Below are 21,394 nucleotides of genomic sequence, written 5' to 3' on the forward strand. Positions count from 1 at the left end.
CATATCCATGGAAACCCGCCAAGCGTCCGCAGAGGCTAACTCTACGGAGTAGCTCTGGGCAGTTTCGAAACATTGACAGAGCAGCGCTTACTCATCCCAACAATGAGCCTCGGTTCTCCGCAACAGCCGAAGTGACCCCAGCTTGAGCCTTCGCATCTTATTCCGAACGATTTTAAAGAGCCTAGGTACATATAAAGAGGGGTTTCAAGAATTCTATTTCGTATACTCTTAATTTTACTCTCTTCAATCTCTCCAGTTTCTAAATTCATCCCAAAACCGCCCACAATCACCATGACTAGCGCCGCCCGTCAGCGTCTCCAAGCGCTTAGCCAGCAGCTGGTCGAGGGGATCCCCGACGCCGGCACCTTTGAGGATATTCCCAAGATCCGCCAGGTTGCGGGGGACTCGGTTGGACCGTATGTTTCCTTTCTCGTATACTGAGATTCATTTCCAACCTAACGTATCGTCTTTACTAGTCGTGTGAAGGATAAGGTCGCCATTATCACCGGTAAGCCCTCACCTCCGTCTCCAACTCCCAATATAGCTCCCCGGTACTCTCAAGGAAACAGCTAACAAAAAACCTTTTTTCAAGGCGCAAACTCCCCTCTAGGAATCGGCCGCGCAACAGCCCACCAATATGCCCACAATGGCGCACGAGCAATCTACCTCTGCGACTTCGACAGCAGCCACCTAGAAACACACAAACGCGAGCTCAACACATTGTATCCCTCTGTCGAAATCCACACCCGCTCCTTCGACGCCGCCGACGAAGCGGCCGTGAAATCCGTCGTCGACGACGCAATAACCACATATAACCGCCTCGACATCTTCTTCGCGAACGCCGGCATCGTCGGACAGCCCAAGGTCTTCACGGAAGTCTCCGGTGAAGAATTTGCGGAAACGCTACGGGTAAATACAGTCGGAGTCTTTTTAGCCGCGAAATACGCCGCGATTGCGATGAAGAAAACCTCAAAGGAGAAACCATACCCATCCGGCAGCATCATCGGAACAGCCTCCGTCGCGGGACTGCGCTCAAATGCAGGCTCAACGGACTACAGCGCGAGCAAAGCGGGCGTGGTCTCCATCGCGCAAACCGTCGCGTTCCAGCTGGCGGGCACGGGGATAAGGATTAATGCGATTTGTCCGGGGGTCATTGAGACGGGGATGACGGCTCCGATGTATAGTGCTGCGAGGGCGCGGGGCACGGAGAGGAAGATTGGGCAGTTGAATCCGTTGCAGCGGGGCGCTGTCTCGGATGAGGTTGCGCGTGTCGCGCTATTTTTGGGGAGTGATGAGAGTAGTTATGTTAATGGGCAGGCGTGGGCGGTTTGTGGGGGGTTGAGTGCGGGGCATCCGTTTGTTCCTGGGAAACTTGCCTAGGTGCCTACCCTAGTAGTCTGTATAGTTGTGTATAGGTTTACGATAGTCCTACTATGGATTGATGGAGCATTTTGCGGCTTTCCAATCAAGTGTGATGTTTTGAAAGTTATAAACAGCATAGATTAACTCAAACCGTCCTATGTACTGGTAGGCGGGACACGGAGAGACTGCGCTTCTTGAGCACAGACAGCGGCTTTCAAAGCAGCTATTGCGAAGGGTAATTCGACATATGGAATCGGTGGTGTGACAGGTTAGGAAAGAGGAGGGAGAGGCGCGCCCACAGCATCCGAGGCCGCGGCTAGTCTATCAAGAGGGAAGAAATAAAGGGTTTTGAGGGTTTCGCCAACTGCGAAAAGAGAAACTCGCCTAACAAGAGGCGCAACATGGTTGAGGAATCAAACGAGGCTATCAACATGACGGCCTCCAGTATAGAGAAATGGAAGAATGGGTGTCCCAGAAAGGCAGAAAGCGTCCGTAACAACTCGACACAAGAATGTGGAGCGGGAATATCAAGGAGGGAAAGACAAGAAGACTGAAGCCAATTAAAAAAGGTGCCCAAGATTGGTCACAACGCGCTCTAGATCTCACAAGATTGTATGCGGAGCAGATGTCGTGTCGAAGTCGTCGAAATCAAGCGTCGCATCATCGATTGGTAGTGTCTATTCACGAAACCAGTCGAGGAGTCGATCGCATAAAGTCCTCGCTAGCCTGCTTGGAGAGAGTGCCAGTCACGGTCTGGTCGTCAAGACCATCCGTCTCGTGAGCATGCTCATCGTCATCCTCGACGATGCGGGTGGGGATCTCACCCGGTCCATACTGCTGGCTGGACCGCTCTGGGAACGTTGAGCTGCTCACCATCGACATCGATGTGCTTGACCGGTTGTGGACCAGGTCGGGAGTGGGAGGAACGCTTGAGCCCCGGTGGTCGGGGTGAAGGGTGCCATTCTCACTGTCACCCATCTCACTTCCCGCACGGGGAGTCGAGAGCCCCCCGCGATTGTCACCCAGGTGGGCGTCGTGGCTGGGTTTTCCATTCTCAGACTCGCCATCCTCTGCGTCTTGGGCAAGCTGCAGACCCTCTACCGCAGCAGCACACTGCTCGCTGATGCTACGGATAATATCCGAGATGGCATCAGTCTTGTCCCGCAGGTAGCGGTCGGCCACATCAGTTATGCTGAGACGGGCAAGACGGCGTTGTCCTTTACCAATGTTCAGCAGGTGTTGTTCTAGTTCCGGGTTCATGTTCGACACACCGTTTGAGGATTCGCGATCCGCCTTCGATTCCTTTGTTTGCTTTGCAACTTCCGCACTCTCCTCAGCCATATCCTCCTCGGCAGCCTCTTGTTCAGCCAAGTCGCTTAGCTCAGCTGAGCTGCTAATGGAGCGGACAATGTGCTCCATGTGGTGGCTCTGACCGTTGATCAGGCTACGTAAATGCAACACAACCCGCTGGGCATCGTCGCGCTGGCGGGTGAGAGAAGCAGTGGTGTGCTGCAGCGCAGAAAGTTCCTTCTGGTTGCGCTTACGCTCGCGCTCCAGCTCTTCAGCGATCTCCTGCTGGAGAACCAGAGCCTCGAGAGCATCATCGCGCTGCTTCTCAGTGCCAGACAGACGGAGAGTAAGGCGAGCGACATCGTCCTTCTGTTGGTCAATGAGACCGCTGAGGCGACGGTTCTCGCGCTTGTGGTTCTCAATCTTGACCTTGAGTTCACTAGTCTCCTTGGTGAGTTGCTCAGCAAAGGCCTGGAACTTGAGGAACTGCTGTTTCCAGGTCTCGAGTTCCTCCACCAAAAAGTTGTTACGCTTGGTGACTTTGCTAAGCTCGGTATCCATGCGGCCCTTCAGGTTAATAAAGTCCTGCCAGGCCTCCATGGCGTCTCGTGAGTACTGGTTACGCTCACGGACAATCTCATTGAGATGACGCATCGACACCTTGGTCATAAGAGGCTTCTTCACTGAGCCGCCGAAAATGGCCTTCATACCGGTGTTGCGTCCCTACAAAAGTCAGTATACCAAGAAGCAGCAGACATGGATTGAGACTAACCAATTTCTCGCAAACGTGGTCCATGACGCCCATGACGGCATCCTGGTTCCACCAGTTGGGCTCCTCGATGCTTTCGACCTCACCACGCATGACGATAATCTGTCCAGCGGGGATAAGCTTACCGCCGGCGTAAGCAGAGCGAAGGTGGTTAGGAACGCCGGAGGGCGACACATCACCGTTCAATGCCTGTGTCAAGCGGTTGATAAACTTCGTTCGCTGGCCGGGGTTCAAGATGTTGGGTGGGCTCGAGGTGAGTACGAAGTTCCGGTCCAAATCGACGACAAGAGCGTCAGATGGCGCGTTGAACAGTGTTCGGCACTCGGCTGTCACACCGAGAATATATGGCCCAGGCTCCTGAACAAGATCCTTGATGTGCCGAGCATGCACCACCGGCACGTACAGACCACTCCATTCGTAAATACGGACGCAGTAACGGATTGTCTCTGCAGCAATAGTGAGCATAGCCGGGTAATGACTGACAAAAATGATGCGTCGCGTGGGAGAAACAGCGGCCTCAACGACGCCGACAATGTTGGGAATCGACAAGCAGGTAAATAGCGGCCACATGGCAAAGTTTTGGAATCCGGTCGGCGACGAGGGGAACTGGTAGCAGAGCGCATAATCCTTCATGTCGATTCGGACGAGATCATTGAGGCGGGGCGCCGGGAAGCTGAGAATGCGGGAAACCTCCTCAGCGTGGAACAGATTAGTAGCCTTGTTCCAGTGGATCCACATGCCACGGAGATAATCTCCGAGCAGGTCGTACAATGGATAACGGGACAGGAAGCTCAAGCAGTAGGGAATCCAGTAGGTCTCCTCGGGGTTATCGTAGAAATCGGACTCGGTCTTCTTGCGCAATTCGCGGATAGTCTCGGCACGCTTCTCATCTGCTCGAGACCAGACTCTTAGCGCAATGCCGTAGAGGGTATGTGACGAATCTTGCTGGAGTACGAAGGCATGGTGCACACAGTGCGGCTGTGTCTTGCCTGTGCAGATTTCAACATCGTGCGGGAAGCATGCCTGGTCAAGTTAGTTGAGTCTTCAAGACGTGCCGTAGCATCGGATTGGTACGCACCCTCATTGCTGAATGCAACGCCTTTGCAATCTCATTGTCCTGCTCCAAGCGAGGACTGCTTCCCAAGATTTCCGGCAACCAAAATTGTCCCACCGCACCCTTCATATGACCGATCTTGCCCTGTGATGGCCCAGGTGCCTTTACCCATTGGGACGGCTCCCGGCCCACACCACATACCATATACGCATGAGTGAGTGTCTTCGGTGTCCGTTGCGTCGGTTTTAGGTTGACTTGCGAGGGGATCGGCTGTGTGATGCGAGAGTGTAGCGAGGAGGTGCGACTAGGAACGACCAGCGAATTTTCCCCTTGGTCGCGAGTCGATGGGCGGTCGCGCGTGGACGGGCGGACAAAAGAAGAGTGGTCTCTCAGAGACGGAGCCATTTTTGCGACTGTGAAGAATATATATGTTCAGGGGAAAAGTGTCTCGGGTAGTACGAGGGATCAGTCCCTTTTGTTTCGGTTTCGGTCCGCTGTTTCGCAAGATTGTCGAGCCGAATCGAGATATTGCCGGAGTAGACAATACCTAACCAGGAGGGGCAGCACTGCTGAGGGTAAAAGGGAGTGAGTGACGGGAGAAACGAAGGTCTAGACGGCGAGGAAGGGAGGCGTGCAGCCAAAGAGAGTGTCGGAGGATGAATGGCTGTCAGCGACGGGCTACAGATCGCGAATCGAGGCGACTGGCATCTCCCAAATCCGCGAGCACGTCGAAAAAGAGGGAATGCGCAAGAGGAGTGCAAGCAAGGAAGAAGGCCTCACTTTGTCCGCCGTCGAGAAATGGATTGACGGAGAGTGGTTGTCGGAAAGGGGAGAGAGAGAGGTAAGGAAGAGGAGGTGAATGGTGAAGAGGGGGCGGAGAGCAGCCGGGAACTGTGAACAGGGGGAGAAGCACTGCGCAGAAGCACAGAAGACCAGAAGACCAGGGAGTCAATCTTGCCCGTGAACAGGTTAGGCGACGGCTCCAGAGCAGGCTCTAAGGGGCTCGGATATTAATATGGGATAATTAAAATAATTGCTATTATCAGCATAATACGTATTATTATTGCCCCAAGACCAGACTGGCCTAGCTGCGGAGTCGTTTGTTCGTTCCTGCGCCAGTCGTCTCTGCTAGTCAGGGACCGTCTCTTGCACACGGGACGAGCTGCCCTGCTGGCCAGAGTTTAAATATTAGGAATTCTGGATCCTCCAACCACAGCGATATGATCCTTGCAGACTTGGAGCGACACTGTCACACTGCTCTGCCGCATTGAATTCTTTGTGGGGGAAACCTGGTCCTACTTCCACCATCCTGGTTGTTTCACGGAATCACGGGCAGCCCACGCGAGGCGGGATCGATCCCCACGAGAATTGACCAAAAATGACAAATCGCCCAGCACTAACTAACCTTTAGCCCGCGAGCTACTCGAGTAGTCAGGAGAACTGCCAGTCCAAGTGCCTCGACACTCAAAGTCCAAGCTTATCAGGGGCACTTCTGCCATTTTCCAATTTCCTTCCGCTGGCCCTCAGAATCTGAAACCGGGGAGATGAAGGAGCTGCTGCGAACAACGCCGACTTGACTAAGACGATGATCATTATTTACCAACGGGCGAGTCGCCAGCTCAGTTGTGAAGCCAGACGACATATAAGCTATGCATCCAGGTGCAGTTCCAGATGATATTGACTGGCCTAGGGAGACAGTGCATTCGACGCATGCGAGACAAGTTGTCTTGGTCAATTCGTGGTTGATGATAGATCTAAGCTTCATCGACAGCGTTGCGCGCTGAGACTCGAAAGTCAAAGATAAATACATCGATGTAAAACCTTAAACAACAAGGCTCTTATGCTGCCATGCCAATTTTCCAGGCTGCTCTTTCCTCCAGCTCGGAGAATAAATAAATTAGCACTCGCTTCTCCAATTCATCAAACGAGCTCAATTGAAGCGTTTGCTTGACTCCAACATCTCAACTGAAGACAGAGAGGCCATGCATCGAGCTAGCCTTCAGCCTTCAGGGACGCTGAGTCCGTGATGCACGACTCCAGGATCATTGATCCTTCGAAGAGAAGCGATGGATCATTCTTGGTTCTGATTCCTCGGGAAGCTTCAACAGCTGCAGTAACAGAGTCACAGTGCCAGGCACGCTAGTCGATCACTCGCCAGGATGAGCAAAGGGAAGCTCTCGATTGCTCACCACCAGTTCATCTTGAATTTGGCTTCGAGTTATCACACCAGTTGTCTCCATGTATCTTGAATTGATCGTTTGGCGTGCAATCAGCGAGCAGAAACTGAGCAACAGCTCGCAAGTTGCCACCCAAGAAGCATCTCCCACGGTTCAGCCACGGGGAGGAGAATCTACCTTAATTCTGGCTTGTTGGTTCAGATCCGAGTCTCCGTCGCCGACCGTACCAAATTTCGAAACGCAATTGCCGGCACGAGATTGTTCCATCCCACGTCTCAATTTTTGGCTTTTGACAGGTTCCAAACTTAATCAGTGTCTGAGAGATCCTCGAGATAACCGCCATCGATTCTCGGCCCTCCCGTTGCGGAATCGCTAGACACAACGTCGACTCTGATCTTGCGCCGTTTGCACGAATCTTAGCTCGCTCCCGCACTGAGACATCGCGGTGACGCTGTGTAACGGGCCGGGGATGATACATTCCGAGCAATCCCCTTACTATAGGTTATATTGGCATCTCCAGCACAGGGCCAGACATCCTGGTCTGGGCTCGAGTCGCTGTGCTACCTGTTTCCAAGCGGTCGGATTCAATGGTTACAATATTGAAGCAACAAAACCTATAAATCCAGCAGAATTTCCAACAAGGCTACGTTGAAAGATAATAATTGACATGCATATCGGATCCTTTGACAGTTGGGTTCAAGATTCTCCTGCATCCCTTAGATTGTTCCTTCGCCGTCGGAGGAAACAAAAAACCCACATTCCGACCGCTGCAACTGCTCACAAGCTGGTTTTCCCGTCGATCGGTCGCCTGTCCACAATTTTCCGCGGGCCTAGCGTTTCACGACTGGCAAACTGCGGGTCCAGAATCTCAACTGCCCCATCTCAGCATTTCCAAAAGTTCAAACTTGATCGCTTGTCTCGCTGCTCGACGGTCCTCGACGAGAACTCAAGCATGACTTTGTGTCACTTCATGTCAATAAATGAAGCACGGGCTGTCCTTGAACCAGTTCGCGATCCTTTTCCGCCATATTTGGCTGCTTGAGAGTCCTGATTCACCCTTAAATCGAGTGGCTATCGACCGTGAAGACGCACGACTTCACGTAGGAACCCCCCAACTCCATCTGACGGGGCCAAACAATTCGCCTCCGTCGCAACCTCAGAAATCGCCACTGCAAATTCTCAAAAGTATCTACACCGAACCGACGTCCAGTATGCTGTGTTCCAATTCCCACTGAGATTGCCGTCTGTAGCGCCGTGACCAAGATCGCTTCCAAGAAGGCGTTATCCTGAGGAAACAAGCTCGATATGCAGCTATGTATACATACTCCGTAAAGCCGCTTGGACGATCGGTCATCGTACCTGTCATATTCCTGCGGGGTATGTACACCGATGCTGGCCAGCCGCCACTCACTCTTTGTGGCCTCTCTTCATCCGAATCGTAGACCGTGGGCTTTGGATAATATCGGCAGTCGACACTGGTGTTCATCCATGAGTCTCCCAGCACGATATACATTCTATCCTGGCTCAAATCCTTGAACGCTTCTCTCACCCATCTTGTCTCCGGAAGCTGGGTGAGAGAAGCGTTCCTCAAAGTCGGCGCGTGTGCACAAAGTCAAAGTAGTCCTATTGGTGTATCTCCTTCAATCCTCCGCGCAAGATCCTCTACATTGTCACTAGTACGTGGGTGTATCAGTACAACTATCATGGTTGGAGCCGTTGTAGTAGCTGGCTTAGCTATACCCCATATGCGAGCAATCCATACTTTGTGGTTCGAGCAACTCCGAGTAGAGTCAATTGCCATGTCATGATGCCCACTCTTAATACCATATCCCATGCTGTGTTGTGTTGTTCGCTTCCACGTTCTCTCGGTTGAAGTGTGGTGGTGATATATATCGTCGACTCCGGCGTCTACTATGTATAGATCGCACTCAGCAAACAACCAAGCCTCCCAACAGCGTAGGAATTCGACATAATAGTACTCTGTTGAGTGTAAATATCGCGAAATAAAACCCAACATCACCATTAATTAGTCAAACCATAAAGCGATGATGCACATACACAAAGAGGCTTTGCAGCTGATGAGAACCCCCGCGTGGCGGGTCCCAGCAGCAACAACAACAACGACGACAAAAGCCCCAACAATGGACAAAAATTGACTCGCCGGGGATAAACCCGGGACCTCCTGATTGATCCAGTCATGATACCACTAAGCCACAAGCCCAATATGAAGTAAGATGCCCTTTGTTTTGGTAAATAGAACCCCTCCCTGCGGCATAAGTTAAGGCATATGGCGCAATCGGAGCTTTTGTTGACTGTGCAGGTGACTGTGTTGAGGAGACGGGGAGAATAGATTCGATTGTGAGACTTTGTTTGATCCGGTGTTTCTTGAAATATGTCATATTTGGTTGGTACATGACAACCTTACTGCTCTATAACTTCTTAGTCCTCGAGATTACTGGAAAACATAAACCATGCCCGCCCGATCAACGCTGATAACCATGCCATACGGAACCCGCAGGACCGCGATATCCTGAATAAAGTCCAAGTGGCTTTTCAGGAGCTGTTGCTGCTGGAGACTAATGACCGTGCTCCGCGGTAACCGGCCGCTCCCACCACCTCTCTTCCCCGCACCCTTTGAGCCGCTGGTGGTCGGAGCTGCGCTGGGGAGGTGTTCGGTCGTCACGAGGAGAGACGGACTGGGCTGTGAAAGATCGTAGCGGGGTGTCGGCGTCGCAACCCCATCAGTGACGGGATCGAGCCCGCTGACGATAGATGAAAGCTCTGGGCGCGCGAGGTCCCAGAATCGGATCTTGCGGTCGCAGCCGCCGGAGATGATAAAGCCGCAGCGGGTGGTGTTGTCTCGTCCGTCGTCCGGCGAGTCGAAGCCGACGGCGAAGGTGCAGATTCCGGATGGGGTGGCTGTGGGCGAGGGGCCCGAGGGATGTTCGACGGATGAGGGGCCGTCTGTTGCGAAGCGGCTGAGCATGCCCTCGGGACGGTCGCCTTCTACGTGCCAGGCTTCGTATTCCTTTGTGCTTAGATGGGCTTGCTTCAGTCGGTGGGTTTCGGAGGCGCCGTTGGCGGAAGGGGTGGGTCCCGGGGTGTCTGCTCGATATACCTCTCGGCACTTGACCTTTTCAATGTCCCAGACGGTGATTTCGTTTCCGTGGCTGCCGCTCCCGGACACGCATACCCATCGTCCACGGCCCTTGGTTGGATGTACTTGTAGTCGGTGGATAGGGCCCGAGCCTGGAAGACCCCAAGCTTTCAGCCGGACCTGGAATCTAAGATCCCAGAGATTGAGGATGCCGTGTGTCGTACCAACAAGGAGCCAGTTGTGCTTACGGTCGCAGCAAAATGTCGTAGGGGTTCCGTGATGGATTGGGTTCTGGAGTGTGTAGAGCGGAAGCATGGTCTTCATGTCCAGAGCAATGATTCGACACATGGTTGTCGCGATGAGCAGCGTTGACTGGGCGTCGACTCGAAAGTGCTCTAACCAAATGGCATGTTCAACGGTCCCGTCATCGGCCGTTGATAGCTGATATTCCCGTACTAACTGGAGCTTTCCGTACCGTACTGTGCCGCTGGAATTGTGATAATCAACCTTGACCGCATGAATACTACCATCGGTCGCACCGCTGACGAATGTATGCGTGTTTTCGATAAAAGTCAATGCTTTGACCTTGGCTTCGGAAGAGTGGCGGTAAGTCTGGCGAGACCGAGGGGTGAGGTTCTTCTCAAGCCGGGTAGTGTCCCAGATCTTGACGGTTCCGTCGTCGGAGCCCGTAACGAAGAATGAATGATCTGGGGCTACAACTACCCGGTTTACAGGGCCGCTATGCTCACCGAAAAGGGCAACTAGGCCTCCTATCGGTTTCCAGACGTTGTTGGCATCGCGATCATTTGCCTTCACGATTGGCCGTCGATTATCCACTTCTTTGACATATGGCCCGAGATCGAAGAAGTCTGTTGGATAATTCTCTGCGAAAACAGAGTCTAGTAGTTTGAGAATCATAGGGTCATCACCGGCGTAAGAATGATTAGCGCGGTGTTGCAGCGGGTAATCATGTGGCTTTCTTTCTCGGGGAGCGGGCGAGGTAGACGGCTCAATAGCATCCTGCTGAGCCGGAGCACCGATCCGTCCAAATGCATTGGCTGAGCTCGTGCCCGTTTCCGCGAATGCTTTTGCCGTATCCCTTCGACTGAGTAAACTTATAGCGCTTGGCTTCTTCTGGACTCCAGCCATCAATCGTTTCACGCCAAGGGTTTCTGTCTCGTTTGACGAGCTCTCTTGCCCCGGGCTCTGTCTACCCTCATGTGCTCTGCGTTCAGCATCTGAGCTTGGCGGTGACATTGGTCGAGATCCTGGAGCTGCACTCGGCGATGATGCCAACGGTGAAGAGCTGGGTGAGTTTTCGGCACGGAGCACGTCTATGGCATTTTGCCGAGGAGTAGCCACTGCGACCCCGATATCCTTTGGCACATTGCTTCTTGTGTGCGGATGTCGGCGGCGAGAGTTTGGAGCGTTGTCAATTGTGGTCGACGCATCGAGTAATGCGTCAGTAATAGTATGTGTCGTGCGATCTTCCGCCCGGTGAGTTTGGATTTTCCCAAGCGAATTCCTCCGTGCCTTGACGTTTTGATTCTTATCAAAGAACACGGTCTGAGGGGTGACCCCATAGTCGTTCAGGGCGACGACATTATTCAAGGGATACACGGCGGCCTCACTATCTTTTGTTTGGCGTGTTGAGACTCTCCAGATATACTCCCCAAGAGCGAGAAACTTGGACTCGTCCTCTGTTCCCATACCAATATTTCTCAACCTGGTAATCCATTGTTCGTCCTCTTCGTTCTTAGGCTGGGCGCTCAAAGAATAAGCTCGTTGGCTTCTCTTCGGAAGCAGGCCGTCATTAGCACCTAGGGCCGAAGCGCCGTCTCGATTGATGGATTTCCAAAAGAGGCCCTTCTCTGTCTTCGAAACCCACACAAATGCTAAATCATACACAGCTTTCGGGAGCGGAGATTTGAGAGCTTCGAGCATGTCTCCCTCGGTAAAGTTCAATATATTCACCTTCAAGAAGGGACGCACAAGGGGTGTAAGGATAGAATACTTATCAGCCGGGGACAAAAATTTCGTGGAGTTGACAACGAAGGTGACAGATGCCTCTCGGATCCAGACGTTTGGATGTATTAGGAAACGCACTGTGGTATGCAAGAGGTCCCAGGTGGTTGATCTCTGGAAAAGACCAAGATCAGCCATAGCCGCAAGCGACCTGATGACCCTCTCGACAACAAACTCTTCCGGGTCTGTCATCGACTGCACCATCAGTGGTAGGATGTAGTGTTCCAGACTCGTACTTCCAACGTAGGCAGCAACACCCACAACGGCCTCAAAGAAAGCGCACTTGAGGATCCAGTCTCGATCATTTAGATATGTATTGAGGTGACTCAATATAACTTCGTTGGTTTTTAAATTTCCAAAGAATGCACAAAGGCTGGACACCGACCCAAGAAATGCGCGACGTACAGACGCATCTGTGTCCGTCAGCAGTGCCTTCGTATGGGCTTCGAAGTAATCGAGAAGATCTAGCCTCGCGACGTCGTAAAGATTGTGATAGGTAGCATCTTCAGTCCATCTTGGCTCAGAGCCCGCAGGTATCAGGGTAGATAGGCGCGTATCAGAGCGCAGCGCCTGAATCATATCCAAGAACCTGAGAGACGACTGCGCTAATGATGCGATGCACGATGCATAAGCAGCGCGAACTGACGGACTGGGGCTGGAGTTCGAGCTGGAGATGAACGGCTGCATTCTCGGAAAAAGGTATTCCGGATACAAGTGTGCATTGAGAGGTGACACAACCTGGACCATCTCTAGTAATCGTGCGAGAGCGCGCATTGCAGCAATTTTGACAGCGTCTGTCTTGTCGTTTAGAAGAACCATGATGTATGGGAGAATGCGATCCAACTTGGCCTCGTCGGATAATCTCTCGGCAAAGGCAAGAAGAACGTCGCAAGCCCTAATCCGGGCGGACGATTTGGAGGTATTGCGGAGACTAGAGACGACGAGGGTTAAGAAGATCAGCACGCCATCGTCAACTGGCGCTTGAGCCTTCGAACTCTGGTATTCGTAGCGTGGCAAGTCCAGTTCAACGGGGAAAGTACCGCTTGTAAGCCTAGATGTCGTGCAAGCAGAGCCATCTTTGCCGGCTTTGGGAGTTGCGCCTAGAAAATAGGATATTTTATCGAAATCAAGGAATACCCTCTCTATCCTGTCGTCGGCCTCTCCTCGATTTGCTGAGCCAGCTTCCACCTGGGTTCTCCCGGAGGATGGGTCGGTCATAAGCGACATGTACTGGTGCAGGAAACTGTAAAAGTATTCGGGGAATGCCTTGATCTTCCAAAAGTTTAGGTATTCCTCAGCTGAGTATCTTGCTTCCGGATCAAGCTGGATCATGTGAAGGATCAAGGCACGGATTTCAGGATCCTCGATCTTCGCTATCTGACTGTGTTCGGGACTGTATTCTCCCTTCCGATACTTGTAGATTTGGCTCAGGTTGAAGATAGGCGCTTCTAGGAATAGCTCTGCAATAACACAGCCAGCGCTGAATATATCCATAGCCCAATTCACGTTCCTGCTGCCCGGTTCTTCTCCCGCCACGAGGAATCTTTCCGGGGCGAGGTAGCAGGTTCGTCGCCCTGATGTATCAAAGTAAAATGAGAAGTCGGCAGGGTTGTCCTCTGGAAGAAAAGTAGGTTTGAACGAAGAGGAGAAATCAGAGAGATACACCCAATTCCAGGAGGTGACTAAGACATTCTCTGTCTTGATATCGCCATGGAACACGTCCAGCGCGTGGCAATCCCGGAGAGCACAGAGCAGTTGAAAAGCAATCCATTTCTTTTCGATATTTTCCGGAAAGGGCCGAGTACTATGTCGGTTAGCATCGTTGTCTTATAGTGGTCCAAACTATTTGTGTGTACCTCATCCGATCATACAGCGAACTGTGGATGTATTGGCGGACGAGATACCCACCAGTACTCGTTTCAAGTATTCGCTGGGAACCAAGTGCGTTCGGAACATCCGATAACAACTTGCGTTCGCCTACACCGGAGTATTAGCGTGTTCAATCTGATAGGTAGCAACGATAAAACGTACGAATGATGGCTCTGACGTATGGCTCCAGTTTCATACTGGCATACGGCTTCATTATTACCTTTACAACGACCAGGCCATTTTTTTGCCTCGCTCGAATGCTTTTCATGAACCTGCCGCCGCCCATGGACTTCTCATATGTCAGGTCTGATAGCTCCGGGATATCGATCCCCGCCGAGCCCACCGAAAGGGTCGTGAGGGAATAGCCTTGACCCATAATGAAGACGGCTTCATTTCATGGGGGTTTAAAGTCACGATAGAGAAGTATACTGCATGAGTATAGGGCTCCGCTTACATGAAGCCGTCAAACTATTCTGCAAGCTCTCCGACAACAGAGCTGCACGATCGGAGATCATGAGTGGAGGACGACGCGTAGAGGGGCGGCTGATGGTCACTGTCACATGACCCAAAGGCGGTGAAGGCATGCTCTCCTGCTCCTGGCCAAACAACATCCAATGTTTCATATCTCAACCGCATGCTTCTTTCGTCATATTTTAAAGGAATCGAAAAAGATATCGTGGAATGGGCCGATAGTCACTCCCGGGAGGAGCTTCAACAGCCTCGTCAGTCTGCGCAAGACCATGACACAATCGGCAATCACGGCTTCTTCCTGCACGTAAGCCATTCCCACCTCCTGAAGATGCTATCTATAGTAGTCTAATCCGCAGCCAGACATAAATACTGCAAACCTGAGTCCCGCGCCTCTGAACTGATGCCTCTCTGCGCATGAAGCTCAACGGGTTTTGCTTGAATTCTAGTTATTGAAATTACTTCCCGGAATTCACAAATCTCGCTTTCTCCGACATCTGACCGTGGGGTACTCTGGTTCGCATCATGAGGCGAGACTCTGCTTCATCGCTGCCTCCGCCAATGGAACATGAATATCTTGACATTCCGATCATTGACGACAATGAACCGCTCTTTGATGTGGTCCTCAAACTGAACAAGTAATGCGCCAAAGATCACTGGACTGCCAGTAAAAGCCATCTCTAACACAATCTGTTATAGCTTTCTGACTTCATCGGTCTTTGAGGTCTTGTATACATTCGAGGAGATAAAATCCGCGCCGAATCCTCGCCTCCGGATGCTGGTCAACTCTCTGGCAGAGAACTCGCATAACCCATGTATTGTATCCGCATTGATGTAAGCTGCCCAAGTTTCTTGAGTCTGACCAAGTTCTTCGGTTCATTTTTTCCAGGATCTTGAAGTGGAAGTTTGACAAGGCAGCTGAACATGATGGTGGCTTTGATGAAACTCGAGGCTATGTGTGCGAGTACATTGCCTGGCAGTTTCTATGCCACCTCAATCAACGCGACTTGATTGAGTATCTGCTCGAGGAACTTAGGGTATCGCCTCAACAGTCGACTAGTGTAGATCAAGCCGAAGCTGGCGAGTCTAGCCTTGCAGCTTTTCGAAATGCTGAGGGAAATGAGAGCACTCCTCTATTGTCAGGTGCCTCTTTTCAATCTCATGTTTTTGGGAGCAACAGACGGCGTGTGAGTTCCTATGGAAGCGGCCAACACGATTCCGAAAACGGAATCCACTATGAAGATGCTGGTGAAGAGTTCTTCATGTTCATTGGGCTCAATGCGCTGGAAATTGCGACTATTGCCCATGCAAAGAAATTTCTAAGCCAAAGAGTTGTTCAAAAGGTGGTAGACGATCTCTGGAATGGCGAGATTGTCTTCTGGGACTCACTGAGCGTACATTCGACCAAGAAACCTCAATTCTTCAATAAGAGGTACGTTTCCCTGAGTCGCCTAGATTGGAACGAAGAGTACCATACTGACACCATCCAGAACAGCAGATCCCTACTCACGGTTAAGGGTGCCAGTGTATAGGAAGGCTTTTGAGGCTGCCTTCTTCGTCTCCTTCCTTCTTCTCTACTATGCAGTGCTTATCGAAAGGAACCCGACGAGAGTAGGAGGCTTTGAAGCCCTTCTGTATGTCTGGATTGCTGCGTTTGCGTATGATGAACTAAGCGGTTTCGTTGACTCAGGGATGCTCTTTTATCAAATGACATTCTGGAATCTTTGGGACCTATGTATCATCGGAACTGGTCTGGTCTTTGTTATCACAAGTAAGTCTGGCTATCTTTCGCATCCGTAACGAAGTGCGACTTTCCCCGAAGGACTGTACCCGGGACTCCAGGAGCGAACGCGAAAATCGATACCTTTGTGGTTACTTACTGAACGCTGCAGGAATCGTCGGCCTGACCAACCAGGATAGTTACATCATTGACTTGTCATTCGATGTACTATCTTTGGAGGCACTGTTCCTTGTTCCTAGGTATGTGGAAACTGAGCGCCCGTGGTGCTTTTCTGACGAGACATTTGCAACAGGATATTCTCCCTCGTGAGCCTAAACCCATATTTTGGGAGTCTGGTAGGTCACGGCCACAAATGCAAGTCGCGGAATTAGTACTGACAAAGTCCGTCGGCGATAGATTCCTGTCCTCAAAGAAATGGTAACAGGGCAAATCTCCCCATTAGGCGCTAAGGCTGACTCGAATGGTCTAGACTAAAGCTTTCTTTCGCTTCACGCCGGTGATCATCATCTTGTACTTGGGTAAGTGGGTCGCTACAGACCCCAATGTGGCTTATCGAAAGTAGATTGACAGCTGGGATCTAGGGTTCTTGACTACGTTCACCATGCTCGCCCGTGACCGACTTTCTTCGAAGAAAATGTCATGGATTTTGGTCAATGTGTTCTTTGGGTAAGTCGGTGAAGATCCATCAATTTTGACCGCTTTGCTGATTAGCCACGCGAGGCAGATCGAATTACTTGGGATTCGTGCGTCACACCTGAAATCAAAGGCAGATCTGCGTTTACTGATGTGGCTGAAATGGTTGGCTCACAGGACATTTGCTCGGATGTAAGTGCGACACGCTCGGCGTCTGTCATGCAGTGAAATTTGGAATCAGGCTTTCTGGCCAAAATGGTTGGCTCTGGCGTTTAGTTGACTGACGCGCTAAATTTTAGATTTCCCCGATCTTTGGATGTGGTTTAATGTGAGTTCCCCCTCAAGCCAATCTAGAAGCTGCGCCACAGAACATGGAACACTCCCCGAAGCCCCAGCATACACCTTTTGTCACGTTTCGATTCTTCACCTGGATATTCTTTTTTCTTCTTTGATTTTCTCTGCTCATTCTGTTATTGAACGTCTGATGTCTTGAATTTTGGCGCCGGCACTAGGGGCGGTGCAAATCGCAGGCCTTGTCTACCCGCTTGACCACGAGGGAGAGGTTCGCCTCGTGTTCGGGTGTTCGCAGGCTGATACGGATGTCTTAGGCTTGTTTTTGTGTCGGTGACAAGTCTGCTACTGATTTCGTCACTGGTCAGTTTGATGAGCATGAGCTTAGAGGGTGTAGGTTCTCCTACTGTCTCCAACACGGATTGTGATGCTGATCCTTGCCATATTCTAGGTGATGTCTCATGCCCGAGAAGAGTATCTTTTTCAGTCAGTAACAAAACTTTATAATGGGCCATGATCGCAGCCACTGACCAATCGGGATAGGCTTGCCATCTACGTTTTGGAGAGTAGCACATCGAAGAGGTTGACGTACTTTTTGCCGCCATTGGTGAGTGTGCGACGCCTGTACCTTGTGATGGTCCTCCTCTAGACGATGGCACTAACCAGGGACACCGTCGGTTCCACAGAACCTGATCCCTCTACTCTGTATCCGCCCTATGAGGCTGTTTCTATCGGCAGAGGATATTCGACGAGTGCGCATCGTTCTTCTCAGGGCAACACACCTTCCGTGCGTCGCGTTGCTTTGGGCTTACGAATCAGGTCGGCGCCTCTTATCGTCGCAGAGGAAGCAATCTGGGTCACGAATGACTCCCCGGGAATTAAGCCACCCAACCTCAATCATCCAATCTCGCTCGGGGCATTCTGGGCACCATGCGATGCGTGTGGCATCTAATATCAATACAAATGGCCAAGCTACTCCTACACCTGCGAGGTATACTGACAGCCCACAGCAGTCGGGACAAGATGTCAACGTTGCGAGTATGCTCGAGGATATGGAACGGCTGCGCGTGCAAGTGGAAAGGGTGGCGGCTGCGGTGGGAGTTCACCATCGCAATCGTCAGTGATGGACTACCGTGAGGAGGTTCGAAGAGCGCCTAGGGAGCGAATCATGCTCAGAGTGCTTCGTGGACGAAGTACCAAGAACTTACCCTGATCCGTATTCCCACGCACCCGTCACCTGCAAGGTTCAACACCACTAGAGGCCCTAGTGTGGAAGCTTGCGGATTAGTTCGACTAGATTTGAATGTGGGTAAAATGCCCGGTAGATGTCAAAGAGGAGGAGGACCTATGCCACGTTACCTTTCTCTTCATCAATCTGTAGATGCATATGTAGTCCTCCTCTCTGACCCACTTTCCCTCGCCCACTGCGATCTTCAACGTCGGCCAGCGGCATGTACAATTGAGCAATGTACAAGTAGCAAATATTAACCTCAGTTTAGTGCCAGGATTGCCTCCTTCTGGTTGCCAAAATTTGGACGAAAAATGTCAGAGTTGTGTTGTGCAACCTCTGGGGTAAGACCAATAGTATGAACGGGAGAGCCAACTGAAGAAAGAAAATAATAAGCAACAATACTTCTTTGCTTTATGCAGTAGTCCTCGAACAAATCAGATTGTATGGCGATCAATTATTGTCCTGGCGCTTCGCATCTGCACAGTTCGCCTGGGCAGAGATCCCCCTCTTTCGCCTACGACCACCCAACTTCCGTGCCTCCGCTCTCCAACCTTCTTCCAACCCTCCTCCATCACTCTCCATCCAGACCCTCGACAAAACAGCCTCGATAATGCCTTGTGCAAATCTTCAGCTCAGTGTTTCGCGATACCCCTCCGGCTCTCGGATGCTGCGGCTGTGTTTGCCAATCATACCTGGCGACACGCACTGCCCAAGTGCATATTTCTGCCAAGCTAGGAACCAGACTGTCGGGTCCTCACTATGCCTGATTCAACAAGAGAAAGAAACAAATTTCTGCGTTGCTGCTCACCCCAGCGAGCGGCGATCGGAGATGCCAGGCGTCCTCAGCGATTCTCCTGCGGCCGCTGTGCCTGTTCCGTGCCTTCCAGTGTGATTCGAGGCCCTCCCCCCTCCCCGTGGACCTGGCTGCATCTTCCTTTAGCATCATTTCGACCACGATCCCTGAGTGATCCTCGCCGCCTCGCTGGCAGCGCTTATTCCTCGTCTCTCGACCCATCCACTGACATTTGGGGCCCTGTCGTTTCGGACAAAATCGTTTGGCTGCAGTAGTGACCGCTTCTCCAGTCATTTCATCAGCCTATGCAACCCCCCTCTGTCGAAGCCATCACTGATTGATGGAAGCTGGCCGGTCACATCATTTTGGCGCTAATTCCTTGTTCACGTCTCTAAAATGCCGCGCCTATCTCCGTCTAGCAGACTTGGTTGTAATCAATTCGGTCCGGCCCTGCACAGCAGCACCTAGGTACCCTCGCTCTCTCCACACACCACCCCCCCTTCTCTTCCGCCTCCTAGCAGGCCATGACACACCGGCTTCTCTTCCCTGTTTCTTTTCATACACACATGCAGCAGCACCCCTCGAATTCTGCCTTGCTAGGCAGGGTATCGAGGCCGTTGCCTATAAGCACTCTTCACTCCTTCCGCCTGAAAAGGGCCCTTCCAATCATCGAATGATCTGTTCCTGACGAATTGATTAAGCCATTATCAACCGCGCATCTTTATTTTACTGAAGCATTCTGCTTGGTCTACTCTTCTTTTATTTCGGCTCCGAAGGCGTCGTCATTTCAAGACTGAACGCCTACATATTTCCTGACTACAACAATCGCTTGAGCAACATTGAAGAGCCATCATTGGACTAGTGGAAGGTGCCTTATCCTACCATTGTCACTTCTATATCTTATCCGGCTGCCATCAGGGTTCCTTCCAACTCACTTCATCAATGATGAATTACCCTTCTGAACTTTTTCAATCTCCCTCTTCTCAGCCTCCATCCTCATCCTCATCATCAAACAATGCGGCGCCGCGAAGTCTCCCAGCATATCCCTCTATCTCGCGCTCTGCTCCAGCATTTTCTTTTCCCTCAATAGACACAGGGTTGGGGATATCATATTGTGACATGGGCCTCGGTGGCGACTACATGAGACAGTATCAGCCATCAGAGCATGATTCGGCGGATTGGCTAGGCCAAATGATGCCGGTCACCTTGCCATACGGATGTTCGCTTAACACTACTCATCTTTCACCCGCGACGTTTTACGACCCGTATTCAGGCTCTGAGACCTCTGCCTCGCCTCTCAGCTATTGCGGCCCACAAACGATGAGTGCTTCACCGAGTCGCGGACCAGACTTAGACTACGGGACAGGACATGATATGACGACCATGCATACGTACAATTTTTGGCCGGGTACCCCGCGTTCAGAGCCTGATGTCCAAGTGAAGGAAGAGCCGAACATGGAATACCGAGACGGATCATATCAGGAATGCACGAAGCCGTCTATGCCAATACCTGCGCCTGACGTACAACTCGGGACCAATGACACGCCTGTGAGACTGGAGGGCTTCGGGGAAATGAGAGCTGATATTCGAGCATCGGCTGAGCTGGAAGTTGGCCGTGACTCGACAGCAGAACTTTCAGCGCCCCCTTCAGAGATTACCTTTGAAATTGCTCTGAAAGGTGTCTCTTTGCCGAATCGAGGACAACTGAAGATTCCACCTGCCAGTGGCCTCACGTGTACCGTGTGCGGCGCCGAATTCACGCGCCGGTCTAACTGTCGGGAACACATGAAAAAGCACGACCCGAGCAGCAGAAAGCTATACCCGTGCGAGGACTGTGGAAAGACCCTTGGAAGAAGGACCGACCTCAAGAGGCATATTGACAGTGTATGTATTAGGATGTTCCCCCCAGCTCACTTCTGATCGTTGCTAATGATTGAATAGGTTCATCGAGGGATTCGCAGATTCGGGTGCGATCAATGCGGCTACCGTTTCAGCAGACACGATACACTCGCACGGTATGTTGTTGTTTCCACTGCGCCCTTGAGGGTATATTGCTAACGTCAGTCTTCTACAGCCATGTGGCAGACGGATGCCGGAGATCGCCCGTCGAATTCAGTACCCCTAAGAGAAAATCCAGCGGGTCGTCACGCAAAACGAGTAGCCGTACCTAAGAGCTCCACCTGAGCCGATTCATGCAGGACACCACATATCCACACTTTGAAGGAGCACTCTCCGCTATCCTTAGACGAAGGCTAGCATTGTACAACTGACCGGAACTGGCAACGTGTTTCATGAGCTAGGGAGGCTTTTTGCTTGATTGCATCTGCATTGCTTGAGTTTTGTATCATCCTACTATCGTGGTTGGGCTGTTCAACGGTCGTTATTTGCCTTTGAATCAAGCATACCATGCGAGTTATAGACCGTGGGAGGACCACATGGCAGGACCATGTGGTATTACTGGCGCTGACTTGTCGAAGCTTTTGAGTTTGAAGATCATGTTTGGTATGGCTTTTGTCTGCGTTTTTGTTCTCGTTCTTTGTTCCATAGAAATATATACTTCTGCACGGACATCAGTACCCCACTGCCGAGCCTTG

General features: G+C 51.5%; 6 protein-coding genes across 6 annotated transcripts; 3 read left to right on the forward strand and 3 right to left on the reverse strand.

The window, feature by feature from the left end:
• Nucleotides 1–150: 150 nt before the first annotated feature.
• BJX68DRAFT_38224 (SDR family NAD(P)-dependent oxidoreductase) lies at nucleotides 151–1,465 on the forward strand. The gene is made up of 3 exons (XM_071049069.1): nucleotides 151–416; nucleotides 477–508; nucleotides 593–1,465. The coding sequence occupies exons 1-3, from the start codon at nucleotides 292–294 to the stop codon at nucleotides 1,378–1,380; spliced, it is 945 nt and encodes a 314-aa protein (XP_070901196.1). The 5' UTR covers nucleotides 151–291; the 3' UTR covers nucleotides 1,381–1,465.
• Nucleotides 1,466–2,043: 578 nt separating this feature from the next.
• On the reverse strand, nucleotides 2,044–5,011 carry BJX68DRAFT_274588 (DENN (AEX-3) domain protein; the record flags this gene model as incomplete). The annotated part of the gene is made up of 3 exons (XM_071047687.1): nucleotides 4,500–5,011; nucleotides 3,425–4,444; nucleotides 2,044–3,375 (listed from the first exon to the last, which is right to left on the reverse strand). The coding sequence occupies exons 1-3, from the start codon at nucleotides 4,878–4,880 to the stop codon at nucleotides 2,044–2,046; spliced, it is 2,733 nt and encodes a 910-aa protein (XP_070901197.1). The 5' UTR covers nucleotides 4,881–5,011.
• Nucleotides 5,012–5,917: 906 nt separating this feature from the next.
• BJX68DRAFT_38242 (uncharacterized protein) lies at nucleotides 5,918–6,499 on the reverse strand. The gene has a single exon (XM_071049071.1). It carries the CDS (start codon nucleotides 6,283–6,285, stop codon nucleotides 5,956–5,958), a length of 330 nt encoding a protein of 109 aa, XP_070901198.1. The 5' UTR covers nucleotides 6,286–6,499; the 3' UTR covers nucleotides 5,918–5,955.
• Nucleotides 6,500–8,889: 2,390 nt separating this feature from the next.
• On the reverse strand, nucleotides 8,890–14,140 carry BJX68DRAFT_38238 (ubiquitin-binding serine/threonine protein kinase VPS15). Its single transcript, XM_071049070.1, has 3 exons — nucleotides 13,806–14,140; nucleotides 13,631–13,751; nucleotides 8,890–13,578 (listed from the first exon to the last, which is right to left on the reverse strand). Exons 1-3 carry the CDS (start codon nucleotides 14,017–14,019, stop codon nucleotides 9,105–9,107), a joined length of 4,809 nt encoding a protein of 1,602 aa, XP_070901199.1. The 5' UTR covers nucleotides 14,020–14,140; the 3' UTR covers nucleotides 8,890–9,104.
• A 143-nt stretch (nucleotides 14,141–14,283) lies between these two features.
• On the forward strand, nucleotides 14,284–18,268 carry BJX68DRAFT_232705 (uncharacterized protein). Its single transcript, XM_071039527.1, has 17 exons — nucleotides 14,284–14,418; nucleotides 14,475–14,749; nucleotides 14,811–14,945; nucleotides 15,001–15,543; nucleotides 15,602–15,882; nucleotides 16,004–16,091; nucleotides 16,145–16,187; nucleotides 16,249–16,269; nucleotides 16,322–16,370; nucleotides 16,434–16,518; nucleotides 16,577–16,595; nucleotides 16,663–16,677; nucleotides 16,785–16,813; nucleotides 17,094–17,169; nucleotides 17,228–17,262; nucleotides 17,320–17,383; nucleotides 17,463–18,268. Exons 2-17 carry the CDS (start codon nucleotides 14,637–14,639, stop codon nucleotides 17,898–17,900), a joined length of 2,034 nt encoding a protein of 677 aa, XP_070901200.1. The 5' UTR covers nucleotides 14,284–14,418; nucleotides 14,475–14,636; the 3' UTR covers nucleotides 17,901–18,268.
• A 1,651-nt stretch (nucleotides 18,269–19,919) lies between these two features.
• Nucleotides 19,920–20,971, forward strand: BJX68DRAFT_264786 (putative C2H2 finger domain protein (Ezf); the record flags this gene model as incomplete). The annotated part of the gene is made up of 3 exons (XM_071045057.1): nucleotides 19,920–20,684; nucleotides 20,742–20,815; nucleotides 20,875–20,971. 3 exons carry the CDS (start codon nucleotides 19,920–19,922, stop codon nucleotides 20,969–20,971), a joined length of 936 nt encoding a protein of 311 aa, XP_070901201.1.
• Nucleotides 20,972–21,394: the final 423 nt, after the last annotated feature.

This window comes from Aspergillus pseudodeflectus, assembly GCF_044049435.1.
Source record: "Aspergillus pseudodeflectus strain CBS 756.74 chromosome Unknown BJX68scaffold_12, whole genome shotgun sequence".
NCBI lineage: Eukaryota > Fungi > Ascomycota > Eurotiomycetes > Eurotiales > Aspergillaceae > Aspergillus > Aspergillus pseudodeflectus.